General features: G+C 39.3%; 1 protein-coding gene across 1 annotated transcript; it reads left to right on the top strand.

Moving 5' to 3' along the window:
• Positions 1 to 1,098: 1,098 nt before the first annotated feature.
• On the top strand, positions 1,099 to 22,486 carry LOC117342654 (sushi, von Willebrand factor type A, EGF and pentraxin domain-containing protein 1-like). Its single transcript, XM_033904853.1, has 6 exons — positions 1,099 to 1,357; positions 2,817 to 2,907; positions 15,971 to 16,138; positions 17,998 to 18,162; positions 20,410 to 20,474; positions 22,268 to 22,486. The coding sequence occupies exons 1-6, from the start codon at positions 1,157 to 1,159 to the stop codon at positions 22,484 to 22,486; spliced, it is 909 nt and encodes a 302-aa protein (XP_033760744.1). The 5' UTR covers positions 1,099 to 1,156.
• Positions 22,487 to 27,176: the final 4,690 nt, after the last annotated feature.

Raw genomic sequence — 27,176 nt, 5'->3', positions numbered from 1 at the left:
TCATACAAATATTCCGTCTTTTAGGGATACTAAGGTGCAAAAGACCTATAGTTTGATAAAATGCATACTATCTAATATTAGATTTCTAAAGAAGGCCCTGTACATGTGTATTCACTCAACCGTGTTACTACTATATTAGCATATTACAATACAATCAACACTATGTGTTAAGGTATAATTTTAAATTCACTATCTGGGATTATTCCTTCCTTTATAGTAGTATCCTTCCTAACCTATCCTGCTGTGTTTACAGTCACTTCCGTTCAGTGATTAAGGCGTTTTTCCAATAACATCATATATATCATGCATGTCTACTGCTAAAAGAAAACTTACAACGCAGGCTTTCATCACACGAAGGTTATCGGGGAGCTGTTTAGGTTATCATCACGATCCTATCATTACATACAATATAATCAGATGACTGACTGGTGGTTAATAACACGGAGACAGTGGCATTGCCTTAATTATACCTTCATTTAAACGAAGAATTTTGTTAGTTAAGCAATGAACAGTGGTTTTAATGTTGTTATGGTGGATATGAAATGAAGATATATGTGGAAAATGCCACGAGAACCCATTAGAATGCGGCGCAATTGTAAATATTTATTTATATAAAAAAAATCTTAACGGCCAATCAGCACTATAAAATGAGGGAAAATGGACAAAAACCAAATTACATCAAAATTATGCAAATATGTAAAATATATATTTGTACACTCACGTATAGTTTACAATGAAAACAGACCAATATATCTTAGATAGCTCAACGTCCAATTGATATAGTCAGTTTTGAAAACATTTGGAATGACTTTCTAGACTGGTAATGCTGCTACTCTTGTAAGATCAATACAATCCAAGAAAGATGTTTAACTGTAAATATGTTCATTGCACGCATTGCACCGAGGCTTATCCTCAATCTTCAATAAGTGGAAATACGTTATATGTGTATGGCCTATCCTAAGATGGCAAATGATAACCTGGTCTAGGATTTGATGACGAAGACGCTTACCCTTACGGAATAACTGTCGCTATACTGTTGTGTTTTATCAAAACGTTTCAACACCAAATAATCGAGTTTTTAACATATTTCAGTGTGTTTCTGGCGTTACTGCTTCCGACTCTGGTTCGTGCGGAATGTAAGAAAAGACTCGGTGACATGGACACTAGATTGTCATCATACAACAACGTGATGATAGAGGGCGTAACAGGATGTGGACAGATATGTGCCCTGGATGGGCGTTGTGTTGCCATTAATTACCATCCTGGAACACTTACATGTGAAATGGTTGAGGCAGGCGCCGCAGTGGCCAATGATACTCTAGGGTGGACACACATATCAAATCTGGCCTTCGTTTCTGTAAGTACTTTTAGTCGCTTTTTCCAACAACATTTCTATATGATTTTGCGTAAAATACTCTTTACAAAACAGTTCTTGTCAATTCATTGTCAAAGAAACATTTGAAACTTTTTTTGACGATTTTTGGTCTAGTTTGGGGCGTTAAATATATGCCTTAGTGAGATATACATTTAATGTTTACTTTTTTATGTTTTATGTTGCTTCAAACTAGGGAGATATAAATATCTGCTGATTTAAATACCAACAATGTGCTTTGTTCAATATTGTTATAAACAATGCCTTAGTTATCTTGTCTACCAATAACCAAGTTAAACAAAATATTGTACTACGTAATAGTATACCTTTCTCGTCCTCTATGCTATTGTTCAACAAAACATTGTGTCTCTGTAAACTTGTTCAACAAACTACTGTATCTCTATAATCTTATTTAACAAAATACTTTATTTCATAATGTCACGTCTAATTTGTTTCGTTAATCTTGTTCAACAAAACCTTGTATTTTTATGATCTTGTTCAACAAAACCTTGTATCTATTATATTGTTCAACAAAACATTGTATCTTTATGATCTTGTTCAACAAAAACATTGTATCTTTATGATCTTGTTCAACAAAACCTTGTATCTCTATTATCTTGTTCAACAAAACCTTGTATCTTTATGATCTTGTTCAACAAAAACATTGTATCTTTATGATCTTGTTCAACAAAACATTGTATCTTTATGATCTTGTTCAACAAAACATTGTATCTCTATGATCTTGTTCAACAAAACCTTGTATCTTTATGATCTTGTTCAACAAAACCTTGTATCTTTATGATCTTGTTCAACAAAACCTTGTATCTTTATGATCTTGTTCAACAAAACCTTGTATCTTTATGATCTTGTTCAACAAAACATTGTATCTTTATGATCTTGTTCAACAAAACCTTGTATCTTTATGATATTGTTCAACAAAACATTGTATCTCTATGATCTTGTTCAACAAAACCTTGTATCTTTATGATCTTGTTCAACAAAACATTGTATCTTTATGATCTTGTTCAACAAAACCTTGTATCTTTATGATCTTGTTCAACAAAACCTTGAATCTCTATGATCTTGTTCAACAAAACCTTGTATCTCTATGATCTTTTTCAACAAAACATTGTATTTTTATGATCTTGTTCAACAAAACATTGTATTTTTATGATATTGTTCAACAAAACATTGTATCTCTATAATCTTGTTCAAAAAATACTTTATTTCATAATGCCACGCCTTTTTGCCTCTATAATCCTGTTCAACAAATCATTTTATTAAACGATGCTTCGCCTAATTTGTCTCTCTATAATCTTGTTGTACAAAACGTTGTTTTACACAATGCTACGCCTACACATATAATTTGTTCCTCTATTATTTTGTTCAACAAGACATTGTACTTAACAGTGTTCGCCTAACCTGTCTGTCTGAAATATTGCAGCATATGATTGGCTCCTGTTCTGGAGAGAGCGTGTCGGAAAACTTTGCGTGTGTTAAACTAACCAGTGGAAGCCATACCGTCGTCATCAAATGTACGTAATCTTAGACCTTAATCTCTGGGCACGTCATTATTATATATTGGTTAATTAGTTTAAAGTGCGTATGATAGAAACAAGACCATCAGTGATTGATTGCACAAATTACACAAGTAAAAAAAGTAAAACGTATACACTTAACGCATCTTTAATTATAGGAGCAGATATTATTATGCTGCTTGTTTTCAAAAAAGTCATTAGATACATGAATAATTCATATTAACGGCAAACCAACTAAACGTTTACCAATGAAGGGGTATCATGTAACATGGAAACTCCAATCTAGAATTTTATACGCTTTTACTTTGCCCCATATTGTAGCCAAGAACATATGATTATGGTTTTATGATACAAGCCACATACTCCCAAATAAATGTTTACATGTCGAGCTCTTTACAGTTTTTAGATTTCATATATACCTAACAAATTATCGCGAATCAAAAAATGGAGGAAAATGTGTATATTTGAAAGTAAACGAGAAATTTCCGAAATAATAATAATAACCCCCTAATAATAAGTTTCTATGCAAAATAGTCCCATAATGCAACGAGCGGGTTATCAGTCTTAACAAAATGGCGGAACGCCGAATGCTTGAGCCTGCCAAAACACAAACAGATTATGCCAAAAAGCAAAGTAAAAGGGACTGGAATCGGCAAAACCCGAGTATTTTCTTAGGAAAGGAAATGATTCGTTGGAATTTGACGAGAGAACAAAAGGGATTAGACTCGAATTTCCGTCTTTTGGATTGCTGGTTATCATTTGAACATTGTCCACTTCACCGATCTAAAATAATATCGATGTTTTGTTGTATGCCTCTTGCCACATTTTAAAATAAATTTTTTAGATGTACGTTTGTTTATTTTGTTCAGTTATTACGCGGAAATTCATTTAATATGTTTAAATGAAAGCATTATTAGGCAAGTTCACGTATACTCGATTTGTAAACAACAACCATGTGTGTAGCTTATGTGCAGTGCACGTTGTTATAGACTCGTTCTCGGCTCCGTGACAAATTTCGCGATAAAAATAGATGCGGCGAGTTATTTTATACACTGATGCCTCAAGGACTCCCCGGTCAAGCGTCCAGGCCAGTGGTCAAGCATCTTGGATTGCCATTACTACACGTGTGCAACTAGAATTTTAGGTTATTTGGGAGTGTGTGGCTTTAAGGATCATACGTTTTTTCTGTCATTTATAAAAACAAGAGTATGCTGGTACACGAAATATGTATTACAACAAATACTGTCCATCTGGTCACAGAGTTGCTCTGTGGAATTGAAATATTGGAAAAGCGATGAATTCTCAATTAGACTGATGCTTTGTTGCCTATGAGAGGTTATGTCGCTCGTTTTGACGTGTGTACATGTGCGTTTTGCCGACAAAAACTGCTTTTACCATGGACGGTACAAACAGTTTAGATCTATCCGCTGGGTTTATGATATCCTACACGATGGTGCTCTAACTGCAAACGAGATTGACACTTGACTCCGATGACATTCACAACACCTACCTTACAGTCGGGTCAATAAACGACACCATTTTGGTCAATTGGACGTGGTCTAACTTCGGCCGATAGCAAATCGTAAACTATTATGACGGTTTCCGCGGATATTGGAAGCAGTAATTCCGAAGTTTCTGTACAATTACATTGGCGAATAAACACACACGTCCTAACGAACTGACGACGTGCATATATTATATAGATTTAAAACATAGAATCAAAAGTGTAGTTTTTAGTTAATTTTCCTCGCAGCTCTCGATACACATATTATGAATATGCATAATTATTATTCTGATATTCTGATTATGAATAACATTAACACATGTATCGGCTGACAATACTTAAACAAACTGATGAATAATTGAATGCCTCTCCCTCTGAGTATACTTTGTTGTCATTGAAATCAAATCGATTTTTTAGGCTTGCTTACAAAATGTACGTTCATGTATAATGTAAGTTCCCTGTAAAACTATCAAGATCCTGTAGATATTTCACCCCCGACTCAACACGGCAAGAACCATGGGATCAACACGACCTCCATCAGACTCCCTATATCGAGGGGACAGAGGAACCAAGGGGATTAACACAAACACCATCATACTTCCTATAAAGGGGAAACAGAAAAAACTAAGAGACCAGCACCAGCTCACCAGACTCCCTTTCTCGATTGGACAGAGTATTCAAGGGGGACAAACACCTATACTTCCTATTACGGAGAGACAGATGAACTAGGGAACCAACGTCATCTCCATCAGACACCCTACCTCGAGGGGACAGAGGAACCAATGGGACTAATGCTAACACAATCATTTTTCCTATAACGGGCGGACAGAAGAACTAGGGAACTAATGCCATCACCATCAAACGCCCTACTTCGAAGAGACAGAAGAACTTGGCACTAACACAAACTCAATCAAAAGCCCTATCTCGAGGAGACGAACTACAAAAAACACTACCATACTCCCTTTTACTGGGAGATAGAAGAACGAGGGGACCTACATCAACTCCATCAGCTTCCATGAGACTGACCAACCAGGGGACAAAAGAACGCCACCAGTCTCGAGAAGACATGGTATTTCAACTAATACCAATCACTGGTATTGGTTCGGACGGGGTATTTCTACTGCCTCCACCGACACCAAGGCTGCTACGATTACCATCCAGTACAAGTATCCCCTGGTGTTACTTGAAATCCTACAATTCTGACACAGATTAATTACCGAACACATACCTCTAGTTCAAATTATCTAATTGTTTTTTTCAGTCACTGTGAAATAGCTGAATACGCGTTCCTACTGGCGCCTCTACCAGTAATGGGAATAAGGAAAGAACCTTCGGTAAACTCACGCTTCTCATATGCAATTAGTGAATTAGGTTGTTTCAAAGGGCATGTTTAATACTGATGCGTTGCAAACTTCTATGTTTAGGTACGCATGTGCTAGTTAAGCCGTTGCAGTATACCAACACTGCTCTGTTAATTTGCCTATAAATATTTAATCTACAGGTTAGAAGTCTAATTACCTAACGTAAAAATCCCAGGTTCATCAACGCTTAATAAGTTGATTATGTTTGCTTTAAAGACTTCGGCTTGCTGATAATTAAAATTGTTCGACTATTACTATTTCGTCGTGATGCTATTGAGTTTCCACTGGATACAACAATTTATAAAGTGGGAGTGAACAGGTCCGCAGTAAAACCAAACTTGAACAGAATCATTATTCATCAGATTCCATCAAAACAAACCGAATAGAGTCATTGAAGACGTATGATAATAATCGAAGAGTTTAGTATTCAGAAATCCCCTAGCCAAAAACATTCGATGACCCGAATTGTTTGGAAATCTTTAATCGAATGAGTAGATACCATAATGGTACATGTATCGCAATTTATAAAATATATTCAAGTTAACCCTTATGGTCTAATCTATCTACGCAATTCCTGTAAAAATCAGCTTTTATTGGTAGCCTTTTTTATATTAGAAATCATTACACCATTGTGTTAGCCAATCAAAAGCGGCGATTCAAATGGCGACGTCATTTGTTTAGTTATGAGCTGATAACATAATTTGATGAAGCCAATACAAATGCTTGATTTACTTATCTATATATAGAACTGAATGCATTTGAAAGCGCGGCCCTTGTTTAATTATAATTTGCCAATTTATCAGAATGAGGTTCATTGAACATGACCCTTACTCGGCAAGCCTCCTGCTGACTGGCCAAACTCTTACACTCGGGTTGAGATATCCCTGACCACAGAACAGACCCATGTTAGATTCTATTAAACAAATATCTTAATAGACTTATTATAAACAAATCAAATCATGAACGTTATCGACCATCACTATCCGCGATAAGGTGTAACCACTCGATACAGACAACTGGAAGTCCTTCTTATATTTTAGTTTGGACCGGATGTGTGTCTGTTAGATCCGGTAGCATTCCGACTACCGACGTTCTTACCATATGTATGCTCTATTTTATCTGGTACCAGTTTCATCATTGTTCTTGAAGTTAATAAACTACATTCACTCAAACGTTTCCATAGGAAAACATTACTGAAGTAAAAACAAAAAAAAAGGTAATGTTATTGAAATTATAAAAAAAGTTTGTATCATGATATAATAAAATTCACTGCCATACATATTTCGGTAATGTAGGTTTTCAAAGATACATCATACTCTTCGAATGCATAGAAACCAAACTTCAAACATCAGGATGAACACAAATAGCATTCCAATGACATTTCCACCGACAAACCGATCTGACGGTTTTAACTTTCCGGTTTTGGAAGACACCACCTCTTCCTCCTTTACTAAACAGATCTCAAGTTACGTTCAAATCGAAGTTCCATGTATATTCCTAAACTGAAAGGAATTGCATTCTTAATCTTTAGGAAGATCCGTACATAATGTTTCTATAGGACACCAATTACAATTTTAAGGAAATTTCCTTTACTAAGATGATATCCCTAAATCAGATATTGTTTTTCTTCGGAACAATTAGATAAAGGATTTCTTTTGTGTTAAGGAATGTTGACGAAACTTTGTTAGTTTCCTAGTTCTGAATGTTATAGATGTAACTGTCTGTTTGGTTCCTTTTTCCTATTTAGGCTTTCCATTAGCTCTCGAGTTAGCTGTCTAACTTTCACTTTGATAGAAACTGATATATTTAGACAGAACTAATGATAAAGGATACACTGTTAGTTTATGTATACCAACCCATAGACACATAATCTAATTACACTGTAAACATAAAAAAAAAACATTAAAACAAAGAATGCAGTCTGACATTGCATCGGGATAAGTTGCGTTAAGAAAGAGCTAGTGTTATTCAATTACCGAAATGTTAAAATGATCGCCGGTCTACACGGTATACCTATGTAAAGAAAAAACAGAGCAAGGGAAGGGGGCTATACTTTATCAACAGCCCTGTACAAAGTATGAAATGATCGGTCTTAGTAGTAAGTTTCATCATTTTAATATATATACTGTTAGTGTTGTTTTATTGGAAGGTTCTGATTTAAGCGGAATTTGTAACAAAACAAAAAAAGGAAAAAGAAAAATGGAAACCTGTTATTCAAAGTGAATTATTTCGGCCAACTTATGAATTCAAAGACACTTTTAATCACGTAAGTCAGAAAACTTACATTTGGACAAAGTTAAAGTCAAAATTTGGAGGACAATTCAATAGAAGAAGCCATTGTACATGTATCTCGCCTTTTGCACTTCGTGCCGTAATTTCATTTTCCATATTAGTATGTCACAAGGCAGCAATGCAAAACGCTCCAGGGTACCAGTGACATGCAAACATATTATATGAGTTATTCATGGTAACAAGATTGTTTGATAAATAAGGCTTCGAAGGTTTTTTTCGGCGCTATTCCCCACAAGAAGTTTATATCGTACTACTAAGATTGGCACCCAAAACTGCAAACTACTAACCTAGTTATTTGCTTTCCTTTAATCTTGATAATCTCGCCCCAAAAACATAATCAAGATCTGGATAGCTAATGACGAATTAGTTGAAATGGAGTTTAGTGTTGATATTGGCCTATTTGTCTCTCGGCTGCCAACTGATCATTCCACAGACAGGCTATCCAGTGGAGAACTAAGATTGATTATATTTTCAAAACGACAGCTGTCTCCCAGGTCTCATACAACAAAGCGATCATAATTTGCTCACAAACTGCCCTATGTCTAACTGATAAGATCAGCACTAAATAATGTATTGATGATTTGATCGAATTAATTTTATTGATGAGTTAATATCCCACAATTCAATGTTAAATGCCATGTCATCATATCACATTTCCTGGAATTAAATATAATGTATGCTTCATATTCTGTCTTGGAATCGAATAATTTAATGTAAATATATTTTATTGATATATGTATTGTAAGGTTTTATGAGGTAAATAGACTGTTCAAATAAACAGAAATCGGAGTATATGCTTCACAAAAATAATAGTCAAAGAGGCGATACGCTTGCTTGGTCGATATGATTTTTCGGTTATGGAATAACTATTCTTCTACCAAACTCATTCTCAAGACAAGTTCAGGCGATGCCGGACACCCTGAAATGCTTTGCAGGTAGGACATAAGAATTTTACCTGCTTTTGATTTAGGATTTGATCTTTTGTTTTCTTTCTTAGCAACTTCTTTTTACCTAATGTCTCTCTTGACACTGCCTTTGGCCTTTAGTTTAGCCCCCCCCCCCCCCCCCCTGTGAGGAAGGCATTTGGTAACTATCTCCTTACCGAGACATTTAAAAGGCTTCTTGAAATGATAGCTGCTATGTCTGCTTAAGCAGTATTTTGGGCGTGTGACAACTTGTTTGTGCGTTGTCAGTATATTGTGACCGGGTGAAATGTCTTGCTGATATCTCGGGCAGCATATGCTTCAGTGATGTACATTGTAGCACTACACAGTAGACATTAGTCCAGCGCACAAGAAGACATATAATCATACCGAAACATCCAAAACCACACACATACGCTATACGTATGCATCTAACACACAGGGAAGATCTTTTTAAAATGACATTAGCTGCTGATAGGACGGAAAACAATGCTAACTAACGAAACCATTTCGCATTGCTAAAGAAGTTCCTTCACTTTGTGTTGTTATTCTGTTTAATTTTCCTTATAAGACCGAGGAATCATAATATAACTTTAATTTTAGATGATAATTGTACAAAATTCATAATTAAAGACGTCAATGTAGCTCACAACATTCAATCAAATTAAGTTTTACATAGATCGTATTACACTGTAAATATACCCAGTAACCATTCTTCAAGAGTGCATCACAGTTGTCAGATAGATGATGGCACTATGTTAAAGTAGCGAGTTTGGTTACATTGCAATCGTCCTCTAATTCTCAATTCAGAGCAAGCGAAGTAGATATGACTTTTAGAAGATGATCACGCAGAGCTATCATGTCACCTATTGTTGGTGCTAGTCCCCTGAAAACGGAGTGTTAATGGTTCTCATAGTTGCACTATCAAATTAACACTACTTACCCAGCGATCTACTGATAAGAAGAAATCCCTCGAGCATTGATCATAGCAATTACTTTGATGGCTCTGTACAGTGGATGATTAATATTTAAACAATGTTTAATACCGCGTCTCTGTATCTTGTTTTGTTTGGGCTACGGTAAGTCCTAATAAGTTACATGAACTATGCTTTCTGTTGTACTTTTTATTTTTGTTTTTCGTTTGTTTTTTTGTTTTGTTTTTTTGTTTCCCTCGTTTGGATGTCCTTCCAGTGTGTATTACTTGGTTCTGTCTGGCTTTGGTCCATTATGGACGAAAACTTATCCCTTGCTCGTAAATGGTTTTCCCTAAGTGCCACTAGTACTCTGTGGAATGTTTTATTATCATTACCTGTATATATTGTGTTGCTAGTTACTGTAAACTGCCGCTATGTTTTTATTTCAGCTTAAAATAGAGCATGTCGCCCACTTGGCAGATTATATTACTAGTTTTCAGGTGTGTTTTTTTTAAAGTTAATACTACCTTAATCGATAGGTGGTATTAATTATACAACACAGCTGATATACCTAATTGATATGAAGAAGGCGTTTGCTATAAAATGGTCACCTAAACAAATTCTAAATGCCATATACATCATAAATATACATGTAATGAAAGTTATTGCGGCACTTCATCGTGACTACAACACAGCGTATACAGATAATACACCATAACGGGAACCCTTGTTGAAATAAATCATATAGATATAATGATTCTACAAACAACACATTAAATACATTGTATGATCATCGTAAGTACACATGATAATTGTGAATACAGCAAATATGATTTATTTTCCTAATACAGCTGGTTCGTACTCTAGGACTCGCCAGTGATACAGCTGGTTGTACTCTAGGACTCGTCAGTAATACAGCTGGTTTGTACTCTAGGACTCGTCAGTAATAGAGCTGGTTTGTACTCTAGGACTCGCCATTAATACAGCTGGTTTGTACTCTAGGACTCGCCAGTAATACAGCTGGTTTGTACTCTAGGACTCGCCATTTATACAGATGGTTTGTATTTGTACTCTAGGACTCGTCAGTAATACAGCTGGTTTGTACTCTAGGACTCGCCATTAATACAGCTGGTTTGTACTCTAGGACTCGTCAGTAATACCGCTGGTTTGTACTCTAGGACTCGTCAGTAATACAGCTGGTTCGTACTCTAGGACTCGCCAGTAATACAGCTGTTTCGTACTCTAGGACTCGCCAGTAATACAGCTGGTTGTACTCTAGGACTCGCCATTAATACAGCTGATTGTACTCTAGGACTCGCCAGTAATACAGCTGGTTCGTACTCTAGGACTCGCCAGTAATACAGATGGTTTGTACTCTAGGACTCGCCAGTAATACAGCTGGTTTGTACTCTAGGACTCGCCAGTAATACAGCTGGTTCGTACTCTAGGACTCGTCAGTAATACAGCTGTTTCGTACTCTAGGACTCGCCAGTGATACAGCTGTTTCGTACTCCAGGCCTCGCCAGTGATATAGCTGGTTCGTACTCTAGGACTCGCCAGTGATATAGCTGTTTCGTACTCCAGGCCTCGCCAGTGATATAGCTGGTTCGTACTCTAGGACTCGCCAGTGATATAGCTGTTTCGTACTCTAGGACTCGCCACTAATACAGCTGGTTTGTACTCTAGGACTCGCCAGTAATATAGCTGTTTCGTACTCTAGGACTCGCCAGTAATATAGCTGTTTCGTACTCTAGGACTCGCCAGTGATATAGCTGGTTTGTACTCTAGGACTCGCCATTTATACGTCTGATTCTCTAGGACTCACCAGTGATATAGCTGTTTCGTACTCTAGGACTCGCCATTGATATAGCAGTTTCGTACTCTAGGACTCGCCAGTGATACAGCTGGTTGTACTCTAGGACTCGCCATTTATACGTCTGATTCTCTAGGACTCACCAGTGATATAGCTGTTTCGTACTCTAGGACTCGCCACTAATACAGCTGGTTTGTACTCTAGGACTCGCCAGTAATATAGCTGGTTTGTACTCTAGGACTCGCCACTAATACAGCTGGTTTGTACTCTAGGACTCACCAGTAATATAGCTGTTTCGTACTCTAGGACTCGCCAGTGATACAGCTGGTTTGTACTCTAGGACTCGCCAGTGATATAGCTGTTTCGTACTCTAGGACTCGCCAGTGATACAGCTGGTTCGTACTCTAGGACTCGCCAGTAATACAGCTGGTTGTACTCTAGGACTCGCCAGTGATATAGCTGTTTCGTACTCTAGGACTCGCCACTAATACAGCTGATTGTACTCTAGGACTCGTCAGTAATACAGCTGTTTCGTACTCTAGGACTCGCCAGTAATACAGCTGGTTGTACTCTAGGACTCGCCAGTGATATAGCTGTTTCGTACTCTTAGGACTCACCAGTTATACAGATGTTTCGTACTCTAGGACTCGCCAGTAATATAGATGTTTCGTACTCAAGGACTCGCCATTAATACAGCTGGTTTGTACTCTAGGACTCGCCAGTAATACAGCTGGTTGTACTCTAGGACTCGCCAGTGATACAGCTGGTTTGTACTCTAGGACTCGTCAGTAATACAGCTGGTTTGTACTCTAGGACTCGCCACTAATACAGCTGATTGTACTCTAGGACTCGCCAGTAATATAGATGTTTCGTACTCAAGGACTCGCCATTAATACAGCTGGTTTGTACTCTAGGACTCGCCAGTAATACAGATGGTTTGTACTCTAGGACTCGCCAGTAATACAGCTGGTTTGTACTCTAGGACTCGCCAGTAATACAGCTGGTTCGTACTCTAGGACTCGCCAGTAATACAGCTGTTTCGTACTCTAGGACTCGCCAGTAATACAGCTGGTGCGTACTCCAGGCCTCGCCAGTGATACAGCTGGTTTGTACTCTAGGACTCGCCAGTAATACAGTTGGTTTGTACTCTAGGACTCGCCAGTGATACAGCTGGTTCGTACTCTAGGAGTCGCCAGTGATATAGCTGGTTGTACTCTAGGACTCGCCAGTAATACAGCTGGTTTGTACTCTAGGACTCGCCAGTAATACAGCTGGTTGTACTCTAGGACTCGCCAGTAATACAGCTGGTTTGTACTCTAGGACTCGCCAGTAATACAGCTGGTTGTACTCTAGGACTCGCCAGTAATACAGCTGGTTGTACTCTAGGACTCGCCAGTAATACAGATGGTTCGTACTCCAGGCCTCGCCAGTGATACAGCTGGTTCGTACTCTAGGACTCGCCATTTATACGTCTGATTCTCTAGGACTCGCCAGTAATACAGCTGGTTCGTACTCTAGGACTCGCCATTTATACAGCTGGTTCGTACTCTAGAACTCGCCATTTATACGTCTGATTCTCTAGGACTCGCCAGTAATACAGCTGGTTCGTACTCCAGGCCTCGCCAGTGATATACCTGGTTCGTACTCTAGGACTCGTCTGAAGGTTCAATATGATTAATATTTTAAGGATATTTAAGGATATACCTTCCTTCTCTATGAGAAGCTAACCTTGCTTTGCATTTATAAGCTGTATCGCACATATATTTGCGTTATATATTCCCCTGACATAATCACCTATGATTGAGTGATGCTTTGCCATTTAAAGGCGTCAAAGCTGTTTTCTATTAATTATGAATAGCCAATTTGCTGTCTGACAAAACTGTTAAGTTCATGTTTATCACTCTGCATCAGTCAGCCGCTATCGTTTGATTGGATACCAGTATGTGAAACGTACACCGGATCAGTTGTTTTGTCGCTTGTAATTAAAATATTTGATGTGAGATAAATGGTACCAAATGTATGTAGAGTGCCAAGTACTAAATATAAACCCCGGTTGATAGGGTGCCATTGAAGATGTTTCAAGTGCAACTTGATAATGATTATATTAAATTGTATTTTGTATATATGTAAACCTTGACTTACCAGGCGCGAGAGAATAGCTCGGCTAGAGAAAAAAAACCTTTTTATTAAGTCGACCAGTTGTTGGAATGACAAGTAATCGAGGGGTTCTGTATTATGGTACATCATGACACCAATTGACGCCCATATAGGGATTCGAAAACCATATTTCTCTCAAACGAATCATCCTTGTAATCCTTAGGAACTCCAGGGAGAGTTCTTCCCTGGAGAGGCAGTATGTAATCCTGGCTAATACTAACGCTTCATGCTGTTCGACTAGAGATGACTTCTCTCGGTTGAGCGTAAGACTAATAAGCCAGATGGCCCACGTTCATTCCTCAGTGGAGACATTGAATTAATCTTACATGTAATATAGTTGTCTGACTTTTAATATAATTTATCTAACATGCAATACAATTTGTCTGACTTGTAATATAATTCATCTCACATACCATACAATTTGTCTGACTTGTAATATAATTTATCTAACATGCAATGCAATTTGTCTGAATTGTAATATAATTCATCTCACATACCATACAATTTGTCTGAATTATAATATAATTTATCTAACATGCAATGCAATTTGTCTGACTTACTTTATTTTACATGTAATAAAATTCATCTTACTTGCACTACAATATGTCTGACTTGTCATATAATTTGTCTGACTTGTAATACGATTTATCTTACCCGTGATATGATTTATCTTAACTGTAATGTAATTTACTTGAATGTACCTTACCTGTAATACAATGTCAAAAGTAAGATATTAAAATTGTATCACATTCAAAAATGTCATATCTATATTTCCCGATGTTAGTTGATTTACCATCACGGTTTTCCCCTAGGATTTCATAGTACTGTAGTACATTCATATCATGTTGAGCATCAATTGATTTTAAGATAGTTGATGCAATATGGTATCGACCGGTAAATATGTAAGCAATTACGACCAATAAACCTAATATATACTATACTACGCGCATATTAATTGTGGTTTACTTTCTGGAAATTAATCTCGTCAGAGTTTTATTCTATGTACATGTAGTAACAGTGGGAGTAGATTGTAATAAGGATCTTTATAGTCCCAGCATAAATAAAATAGAATACGAGATACATCCGATCGGTCCCTATGTTTGATGCAATACTTGCTCTCTAAGCAATTGAGGCAATATATTTGTTACACTCGTCATCGTACAGTAAAGAGACAATAGTAATATCGATATGTTACGCTCAAAGGAAAGCACATGTGTTCGATAAATTGTCACTATAGGAACAAATAACACCAGAGTTCTGATATACCTGATCTGATATTCAGGTGAATATAAAATCATTTTGTTGATAAGACCTGGTCGGCCCTAAATGACGCAAATTGTGGATGAGCTGTTAAACAATACAATACTTTAAACTTTTGACTTTGTGGACATTATCATTCAGACATGGCAAGATATCTAGCTATTGTTAAATAAATACAAAAACTATTTCAATAACATATTGTTTTTGTTATTGCCAATATACATACATATATATTCATATATGATATATAATTTAAATATTTATCAATCCACAACTGTAATTGTCATAAGGACAAAAGAATAGTCTTATTAGACATCTCGTATGTAGATTCAGTTGAGAAGTATTGATTTTGATTGTAGCATGCTTAAAATGTAGTTAATATGATTTATTTCAACCCCGACTTTCACATATTGCAGTGGAAAAGTGATACCATTTTCTGTTAATCAAAATGACCTACCATGGTAGTTGTATTGCAGCTATGTTTTAAAATGAACACAATACATACCGAACTCCTATTTTATTTTCAAAGATATCAGTTAAACTCCTCAAGCTACAGTCGATATATTAATGACAAGTGGAGTGCTCGTCTTAAGTTATCTTTTCGCTAAATTCGTATTCAAATGTAATATTGGTTTCGCTATTTTGTACAATCAAATGAAAGATGGTTTATATTTTATTACGATGTGAACATATGAATATGAGATTTTATCATTTTTTTTTATTATTATTATTATTTGAATCATTCTACCAAGGGAGATGCTACACTCGACAATTGCCGTATCATGCTGCTATGACGTACGAACACGACTATATTATAAACATGTTTTATTGTCCAGACTGTCCCCCTTTACCACCTATTGCCTACGGTACGGTTCCAGTCGAACAACGTGAGGTTGGAGTTACAGTGATGTATTCGTGCGACACTGGCTACGTCGGGTTTGGAGAAGCCAGTAGGACGTGTGGCGCCGATGGGCAGTGGAAAGGTTCCACTTTCGAGTGTCGGGGTAAGTGTTTCTAAACGTATGAAACAGAAGAGAAAATTTTAGTATTTATATTTGAATTTACCTAAAAAGTGTTCTCTATGAGTTGGAGGCCTACCCAGGATTGTATGACATCTGGACGTTTCTTTTCCCTTATTATTTCGATATTGGTTCTGAATATTTCAAAAAAGTCTACAGCGGACGTTTTAAAACAGATCGTCGAACTGACAAACATCAAAAATCGGATGCATCATTTTGTAAATAATAAATTATACCTTTAATTTTGCAATATATTTTTCCAGTTGAGCTTGAAAACATTCTGAAAACTTCATGCACGAATGATGATTAGACCAATGACTTCATTCCTTTCTGACCCTTCAGTTATTAACATAGAAGCTGATATTCAAATAACTACAAATACAAATAGCTAAGCTTCTTCGGATCTCAAAAATAGCTATAAAGTTTTGTTGACATATGACCCAAAAGGAAAATAGTGAGTTTTTTTACCAGAAATGGAAGACATATCTTACAAGAAAATTTAGACTCTTATGTATGAATGGACACAACGAAAAACTACAATAAACTAATAATTCAGATAGTCTGAGAAAAAAAATATATTTTGTCATTTCTTTCGATCTATTTTGAATTTTGATGTACCAATAATACCAAAAGTACAAGACAGTTACATGTACATGAAGCAGTTTAATTTATGTTTGGCTAAAACAAATTTTTAACTTTTTTGTTTGACTGTATCTATTTTAATTTATGTTTGGCTATATCTATTTTTGTTTTGTTTTTTGTTGTTTTTTGTTTGTTTTTGTTTTTTTTGCTATATCCATTTTAATTCGTGTTTGGCGGTATCTATTTCTATTTATGTTAAGCTATATCTATTCTAATCTATGTTTGGCTTTATCCATTTTAATTTATGTTTGGCTATATCTATTTGAATTCATGTTTGGCTACATTTATTATAACTTATTTTTTGGCTATATTTATCTAATATCTATTTTGATTGGACTATCCGTTGGTCTGATTCATTACCTTTGAAATATTTCATTCTGCTGTTGAGGGCTTGACAAATGCATTATCAAAGGTATGTTTCAATTGCTGGTTCCTGACATGCAGCACTTGATGAATAAGGTAGTCACACTCCCGGGGATCCTATTTCCGTTTGAATGATGAGTTCTTTCAATACACATTTAGGGTATTTGCCTTCAATATTCCACGACAATAGTCCGCTAGATGTGAAATATTGATGTTTCTCATGTCGATATGTACATAGTAAGAAGGCACGCTTGTTATTACTAATTAAAAGTGAACAGGACATTACAATATATTTTTATATTAGTTATTTAATCATTGATAGGAATCGTTTTTAATTTCATGCTGTTATGAAAGAAAAAACCCTAGTTGCAAACTAATCAACGCTCATTCATGAGTTTGCAATTCGACTTTTCTTTCATACAAGCATGAAATTAAGAAATATTCCTATCACTATTTATCGTTAATGTCTTAATTACAATGGAAAAGCAAAAACCGATGTTTTAATCCACCCTTGTAAATGTTTCTACATTACAGTCAACTTTTCGACCATAGATAAAACAACCATCAGTGTAAAATGTACTTAAATGCCTCATTTCTATGATATGTTGTATTGATTGTACGATATGTATTTATTCACGTATCAATGATCTTTGTACATTCATCGTGAGGAAAACTAAACAAGCTACCAGACGAACGTTGATAACGCGCTTGAGCTCTGGCCATCATCAATGACAAAAACAAATAAAAACAAACAAAAAGAAGGACAATTTAAATAACATGCATCAGTAATATATATAATCAGATAATTGTAACGTTGACAGGGTTGATATTATTTACAGACTGCGGTGCACCGCCAGACGTCACTTCCGGTGTCGTCCTATCCGGAAACAACACTGTAGGAAGCAAAAGATTCTATCTGTGTGGTACCCTTACCTCTCCGGACGTGAACGCCTTTGTCACGTGTCAAACCAACGGACATTGGTCAACTCCAGGATTTGTATGTGGTAAGGGCAGCTATCGTTAATAGGGTCGTTAAACTCCGTGCGAAAAGTTGTTATCCGGTTAATATCAATTCATAATTTTATTGTGTTGAGACCAAGGTTACACAAGCCTTTTTACAACCGACTTCATTTGACAGAAATGGTATTACAAAAACAATAACAGTGAAATTGTCAATATATTTACACTAAGCCAACATACCTTTGGGAATTTGCTTTAAACACTAATACAGCATATTAGGTGTATGTTACCATATCAGTAGAGTCAACAGGAGATTAGACCAGTCCCTACCATCCTGTTAACTGCCTTTATCTACCACTGTTTGCACTATAACGTATCCTAATCAAGCTATTCATTCAACCAAGACGTCTTGTAAACGGCACAGCAAGTTACATGACATACACTGATCCAAAGGAAACAGTTTTACTGGTACCTTCACATAAATTGTCTAATTCCATTCATTAATAATAGTTTGAACTCGTAGGTGTTCAGAGCTGTTTTGACACTAATTGGTAGCAAACTTAAACGCTAATGAGTCATGCACATGTGACAGAGAACGTTTCAGCAAAAATCACATTCTGGTAATTGAATTCAATGAATTAATGTCAACACAACATACATGTATTTTGAGATTAACTATTCTAGCGGAAACACAATTTTGTTTTTGTAATACGATTTTAGACACGTTGTCTAATTTCAATTAAATCTCAAACTGAGCTACCTCCGTGCATTGTAAAATGTTCTTCAGTTAAAATTCAGTCGACTCTCTACCCGCTTGATACAGCATGCTTTAAAGCAGACTTTCAAGAAAGCGTACATGCAGGGTACGATTGCAAATCGAGAATTTGAACAGTACAGATAAGTCACACAACATTTCTTTTCGAAACGACTGTACAGCGAAATGCCGCGATTGAGTGAAGTCGGTAGGGTCAGGGCCATTGCTCTGAAAATGCAGAGGCATTCGCAATTTCAAGCAATATGATGTACACGAGACAACAATACCCCGTTTAGCTGAGCGTCTCGGAGCCACGGGGAGACTGGGTGACCGTCCCAGGGGCGGACGCCGCGCATTACATCGCGTCGTCAAGATAGACGCATACATCTCTCGTACCTCCGTGACCGATCTCAGACAGCGACGGAGCCGGCACGTCAAGTTGTCGTTACTCATGATAGGCCAGTGTTTCAAGAACGATTAGGAATATGTTGCGGGGGATTCATTTCAGGCCGCGACGTCCCTATGTTGGTTGACCAATATCGCAGGTGCAACAAAAACGGCGAATGCAGTTGCTGCTTGCACATACACCTAATTGGTTTCGTTCGGCCGTTGGACACTAGTGTTCACTGACGAGTCTTGCTTTATGCTTACAGGTTAAATTGCCTACAACGTGGCTATCGGCGTCGTGGTGATTGATATTCTGACACTTGCGTAACGGAAATCGACAGATTCGGGGAGGGTCTGCTGTGGTATGGGAAGGGAAATAACAACCTCTCGTGGTTAAACATATCCGTATCCGGTCTTGGGACAAAACGTTCTTCCTCTTATCCATCAACGTAACCTTACGTTGCAGCAGGACTACAGAAACCCCATATTGCAAGTGTTTATTGTGACTTTCTGGCTCAAAACAACGTTCCATTTCTTGATTGGCCGGTTTACAGTCTAAATATGTCCCAAGTTGAGCATTTGCGGAACGAGCAGAAGGGTTTGGAAGCGCGGCAAAGTCCCATTTAACGTCTCTTAACTTTCGCCGACCTTGATTCAGAGGTGGAATAATATCCCTCAAAGGACAATAACACCTTGATGGTTCAATGTTCAAAGAGTAAAAGCAGCGAATTATGATGATGTGCTATCTAATGGATGATATAGATATTTCTATCGAAAACTTTGCTCATGTCCTTAAACTTACTGCTAAGGAATGTATTCCAAACAATGTTATAATAGTAGTAGGGATCCGACATGGCTGACTAATGAAATTCGAAAACTAGTTAGGAAAGGAAAAATATTAGCCAATAGATCTGGAACTTAAGATGATTGGTAGGTATGATACGTTATGCCAAGTCTAAATGTGCTCGTAAACTATATGGAATTCTGCGTAATAATTATCGCGGGAAAACTTGGTTGAATACGGTAAGCAAGCTATTATTTAACACTGAAAATACTAGTAATATATAACATCTCCATTCAAAACCTCGATTATTACTGGTGATACTGATAAGGCTAATGCTTCCAATGATTATTTGTCTCGATTCAACAGTGGATGATACTAATGATGTCCTTCCTCCATCCAACAACAACGAACCTCCTCTTACTAATCTACATGTTAATAGAGATAGTATTATATCTGTCTGATCAAATATTGATTGTTCTAAATATGTTGGTCCCCATCTTATTAATCCTAGACTCATTAAGGAGTTAGCTACGCAGGTGTAATCCTGAGATACCCCTTTTAAAATTATCTTTAATAATTCTTTAAATTACTCAAATTTTCCTGGTAACTGGAAAACCCTTACTATCTTTTTCTCAATCTGAGTTCAGAGCTGGTGACTGGACGAACTACTCTCTATTACAAATGATATATATTCGATAAAGGTAAGGAAATTAGGTTAATCTGTGATGTCAGCAAGGCCTTCTACAGAGTTTATCATTCGGGACTACTTTTTAAATAAGAACAATTGGGCATTCGGGGTAATTCACACCCATGGTTCAAAAGTGTCGAAGATAAAAGGAGGCAAAGAGTTGCTATAAATAGCAAGACCTCTGATTGGATGGATATTAAGGTCGGTGTCCCTCAGGGGTCTATATTTGGTCCTACATTCTGTATGTTGTTTTTTATTTGTATAAATGATATAGTCGATGGTATTAACTCTAAGATAAAAAAACAAATGCAGCTGACACTTCCCTTTATGCCATCTTGGACAATCTGCCTAGATGCATAGACTTGTTAAGTGATACTTTATGTAAAATACATATCTTGTCTGAAAATTGGTTGGTTTATGTGATCTTGAAAAAAACCTGAATCACTCTTGATTAGTATGAAAATAAATAAACCCCAACATCCTCCTCTTTATATGAACAACATTCCGGCTACACTCGCGATGGAACTTTGACAGAACAAGTAACTTATATGTCATAACAGACAACTCTGTAACATTCCAAACCTGAGATAAAAGAATTGCACATGAGCATGATGACATGAAAAGGGTATGTTTTGACAACCCAATTGTGACCTCACAACAAAGAATATGAATGTAAAAACAACTGAACTATTCTAAATAACCAACATCACAAACTGTGGGCCATTGGTCCTCACATATTTGTTCACATCATTTCAAAGGAAATGTCTTATCTCTTATGTTACAGTTCGCACTGAGGAAATAGAAATGTTGCATACCTTTCAGATCAAAGGAAACCATCAATGATCTTTTGGATATATCACTTATGTTATTAATGCGGAAGTCTTCCTTTACTCTTGTTTTTCTCCTCTCTCTGCCCTGTAGGTAGGGCGTAAGAATTGTACCTGCTGCCCCCATTGCATGATCGTAAGAGGCGACTAAATTTGGGATCTTATCTTTTCTTTTCTTTCTTACAAACTTTCTTCTTCCTAATGTCTCCCTTGACAATGCCTCACTTTTGGCCTTTAGTTGAGCGTTCGCCCCTGTGAGGAAGGCTTTGGGTTCTGTCCCCTGGCCGAGACATACCAGAGTCTTTAAAAATGGTAGTTGCTGCTCCTGCTTAGCGCTCAGCAAATTAGGAGTGGGACGACTGGTTCGCCCGTTGTCAGTATAATGTGACCGGGTGGGGTGTGCTGCTGGGTGACTCGGCGGTATGCTTCAGTGAGGTAGCACTCTAAATCGGCAAAACATCCGGCCAATCACAAGGACACTTAACACAAACATACCACAGCCTCCCAAAACACCCATACGCACTCATCACACGCATACATTTCGCACGCACGGGAGGCCGTCCTTAAATGACCTTAGATGTTAATAGGACGTTAAACAAAATAAACCAAACCAAAGTCTCCAGAGAGCCAAACAAGTCCAAGCTAACTACAGTGACCTGTGATGCTGTATCAACAATATAAAGCATTGGCACTCTGATTACCGTTACAGGTATCTGATACGGCTGAGGGGTGGCCTATTGCCTCAGCCTCTGGTCGATTAAAGAGACAGCAGTGGGTGAAGGAGAACGTGATCTTTACAGATGAGTGTTCTTATTACTCGGGTATTCCCTTGCGAAATGAGCTTCGGTACCACACTGAACACATCCACGAGCTCTCATTGGTGAAGAGGTTGGAGACCGGGGCTTGTTCTGCTGTTGAACTAGATTAAAAATAGAATATATCTGAACTCAACCCAAATCGCTTGTTTAGTTTCGAACGAAGAACCTTAAAGTTACCACGTACCACGTACAACAGAAAACCTGAAGAGCCCTGTCACTGAGGCACTCATCTAATTTGTCTTTGTTATACCAGTCATACAGGTCCCAAATGTGGGAGATTTGAATGAAAAAAGGCTGCCATTCAGTTTTACCATCGTAGGTAAGGAACTTGACTTACCTATCTATTTCGTCATTTACAGAGGTCCTTCTGTCTCCACCTACAGACTTCTGACTCTTTTCCCGTTTCGCCAATTCCTCGGTCGTAACTTTAAATTCCTTTCCATGAACGGCCCTTACCTCGGCAACCTTCGCCACCGGCGATATTTCCTACCAGTACTGCCTCTACCGACATAATTTGGTTTGGTTTTGTTTATTTTGTTTAACGTCCTATTAACAGCTAAGGTTATTTAAGGACGGCCTCCCGTGCGTGCGAAATGCATGCCTGTGGCGAGTGCGTATGTGTGCTTTGGGAGGCTGTGGTATGTTCGTGTCAAGTCTCCTTGTGATAGGCCGGAACTTTTGCCGATTTATATTGCTACCTCACTGAAGCATACTGCCGAAGACACCCAGCAACACACCCCACCCGGTCACATTATACTGATGAAGTGTCAACGCGTGGTTCACGAGGACAGCTTACCGTTTACCTTGTTACAGGTGGTCAGTTCCCTACTTCCTATACCGGGGTTAACCGTGGGTAGGGGGGTTCCAGCGACGTATGCACCGTTTTACCGGGATGTCTTGCTAGATAAGCTTTTCTGTTTACGAATTTACCTCGTGGTGTAGATTGCGTTGTCTAATTTCTAGTCTCTTCTTTCTAAGTGCGCACGTGCAGCACCAGTACCATGCCTGGACACAGATAGGACAGGAGATCCTTGAGTAGCTGCTCCTGAGGATACCAAGTATCAGGCCGACAGGTGTGATCGAGACCGACCTCACCGAGTCCAGCCACTCCAGGTACCACCAGCAAGTCCACCAGGCGTTGTTTGTCAACCTTGGAAATGCAGTGCTTAGGATGGACTCCAATCACCGCCTTAAAGCCTTCCTACACTAATCGAGATATTTCGTCGACTGATGGGTAGGTTTCAGGATCGCAGTATACCGCGACACCTCCCGAGACTTCTAGCTGGTACTCCCCTGGTGTTGTTGGCACCGCTGCTAGTACATCATGCACTGACGCATCATGGTGAAGCTTCAGGTACCTTCGTATCCTATCCAGATGGAAATGGCTATCGAAAGCGCTCATCACAGGTTTGGACTCTGGTACTGATATGTCCTACAACGAATCCCCAGCAGGATTCTGATGCTCTAACCCCGGGTCCTCTGCCGATCTACCGGTGGATACCCGAAGTCCTGATGACGTCTCCATGGCCTCTATCGGATCCTTCACGTCGACACCAGCCGTATCCTGGACCTCAGCTTCCGGCTCCACAAGAACCTGTTCAGAGGTAAAGGTGAACCTTTCCCTCAGCTCTTTCATCGTCCCCCTAGCTATCTGATTGGCAATAGCTTTCAGGCACCTCCAATGCAGGAGTGCAGCGGGAGAGTTTATTGGGGACAAGCTGAAATCCTGTGGAACTTACCAGCCTTGCTCCTCACACAGTCCTACCATCAACTCCTTCTGTCTATCGGTGATCTTCCAACCTGGCTCAATGAACCTGTATCGGTTGATCCAATCACAGAGGTCTTGCAGCCCTGCTGTTGGCCCCACATTGCATACAGCAAACATGGCCAGACACGAATACCGGGTCCGGTGTAGGTCCACTGTCAACGGATGACGCTCTTCTAAGACATTGGGGAGGTGAGCCTCGACTAGATGACGCTTGGGATACCAAGTTTCCTTGCCACAACCGCCTATCTTGCAAATCTCCCCCTTCCGATGACCTCTGTGAGACTTCTTCTCAGGTGGCTGACCCTCCTGACCTTGCAACTTAGCTTTCCGTTTCCGGTGCCTTGTTGGAGTGGGCTGTTCTTCCGGCTTGGAAGACTCCTTCCTACGGGAATAAGACGAATTCCATATTTCCCTAGTTCGTACTGGTACTTGTCCAACCCCCGAACTTTGCTGATGATCTGTCCGTACCCGGACTGAATGAACCTTTGGTCCGGCTCCCCTCGTACTCTGTATACGTGGGGTCGGAGACCTTGCCTCTCTTGTGGAATAGGTTCCTTTGTTCCGTTGATAACTCCTCGGGGAGGGTCTCCGTTTTTGTGAGAAACGTGCCATACTCCTCCCCCTGCTCGAATCCGAGCCCCTTAGCCGAGAGCTAGACTGTCGCTGATAACGGGGGCTACCCCTCTGCGACTTGCCCTGATCCGGCATGTCCCTCTCTGCAGGCATTAATACAATGACACGTTGCGTGTCTGTGTTTCCCGAGAACCGGGAATCCTTGCCTTCCGAGCTTCCTCCCCGTAACTGGGAATCCTGACCCTCACCGGTTGACTGATTGTCAACATAAAGGTCCTCCCTTGAAGATTCGCCGGCCAACTCCTCCTGGTAGTCCCCTCCCGAATGATTGGACACGTCCGACGAATACTTTTCCGGAGACGATCTCTTCTCTTCTCTAGGGCAGTCCATTAAGGCATCTCTGTAGGAGCGCTGATCCAACCTAGTCGGGCCATCTTGAGCGCTAACCTCTTCAACATATTTTGGGAGTGTCGGGTCCTGTTGAAGCCGATAGTCCCTCACAGGCTCGAACACCGCCTGCTCCGCGATGGATTCTCGGCGATTGTCACGACGATGACGGCGACCCTGTAATTTGAAGATGTTACCTTCAATCCAGTCGTCTGTAAACAATCCAGCGCTTCGAGCCTCCTCTGCCATGCGCCTTAGCCAACACCGCCTGCCTTTCTTGATGGCGATCTTGACCTGCCCCATTACCGCTTCCTTCATCCTACGATCGGAGATGTTGGTCCTATACAGGTGGCTCATGACATCTCGAGGGTCCAGGGTGTCACCTTTTCGGGTGGCATCCTCTACTGTCTTGAGGTGTTTAGACATCACCTCAGTCCATCTGCCTCCGTACGCCATGCCTTCACCTGTGAAGAACAGAAAGAGAGAAACTATGCTTGAGTGACCACATTGTTCTTACAAGAAGAACACTTGAACCGGTCAATATCCAGGGCATCGGAAGGGGCTATATTGATGCATGACCCATGGTACCATTCCCCGCAGTAGTCGCACTGTATCATAAATTGACCATTCCATGGCTTTCTACAAATACAATAAGCCTCATCATCTGCCTCCGTATCAACTTCACCCTCTGCCTCGTTACCCACCAGAAGATTGGATGTGAAATTGTTTATCCATGCAGGCATTTGGCGGTCCCTGCAAGGCTTGAGCTTATCGTGGTTTAAGACCAAGACCTTGTTGTTAAGCTGAACCCGAAACAAATATGGTGTGATCTTTTCCACAATTATACCGGGCCCTTTCCAGGGAGGGCACAACTTCTTGCATCTGCCTTTAGTTGCCCCACTATCCAGGATGTAGACAATATCTCTTTCCTGATAAGACCGCTTCAATACCCTGAGGTCATAGTTCCTCTTCATCCGGCGCTGTGTCTCCTTCAATTTCTGTCTAGCTATATGATGAGCTTCCTGCAAAGCGCCTACTAATCGCTGAATATAGGGTGCAACCCCCTGTTGAAGGGGAGTATTACAGAACTCGAACATAAGGTCTGCTGGGAGATTAACCTCCCTGCCCAACATCATCATATTTGGAGTCTGCCCCGTGCTCCGGTTTACTGTCGATCTCATTGCTCCCGCAAGCTGAGGAAGTAAGACGTCCCAGTCTTTTTGTCGGTTACCAACGAAACACCTGACTGCGTCAATCAGAGTCCGATTGTAACGTTCGACTTGTCCGTTGGAGGATGGTCGATATGGAGTGGTTCGGGCCTTATGGATGCGCAGAATATCACATATGGCAGTAAAAAGATCACTTTCGAAATTTCGTCCTTGGTCAGCAAACAACTGGAATGGCATCCCAAACCTTGAGAAGAAAGAGTTTACCGCCGCTTTGGCTGTGACTTCAGCTGTCTGAGAGGACGTAGGAATAATTTCCACCCATTTCGTAAACTGGTCCACCATCATCAAAATGTTCTCGTTCCCATTTTCTGTTCTTGGTAACGGCCCCAGGAAGTCGATATGAACCCTTTCCATCGGAGCTACCGCATGGTGTCTCACTAGAGGATATCGGCCATGTCGATTTGGCTTCTTACTCCTATTACAGACCTCACAGGTAGTAACAAACCTCTCAACATCCTGACTAAGACCATACCAGGCGAACTTCTCCTTCACTCTTTCTCGTGTCCGTGTGATACCTTGGTGCCCGGCAGATGGCAGATCATGGTGAAGATGCAGCACAGTGCCCCGCAGACCTTTTGGCACTACAAGCTTCTGGATCCCGCAATCCTTTTCTTTCAAAAATAAGATGTCTTCCCTAACTCTCAATCGTTCCTTGTTTATCCAATAAAACTTGGACGCAGGGCTCGAAAGAAATAGCTCTTCGTTAGCCGGTGTCGCCTGTTTTAGGATCCAATTCAGCACCAGCGTCAAATCAGGATCCGTGCTTTGTTCCCGTCTGATTTCCTCTCGGGAAAACCCCCAGCACATCTCTCTATCCTCCGCGGATTGCACAAAGGACACCAC

This window comes from Pecten maximus, chromosome 14 (assembly GCF_902652985.1).
Source record: "Pecten maximus chromosome 14, xPecMax1.1, whole genome shotgun sequence".
In the NCBI taxonomy this organism is placed as follows: Eukaryota; Metazoa; Mollusca; class Bivalvia; order Pectinida; family Pectinidae; genus Pecten; species Pecten maximus.
The sequence above is the reverse complement of the archived record's forward strand: the minus strand, read 5'-3'. Positions and strand labels throughout refer to the sequence as shown.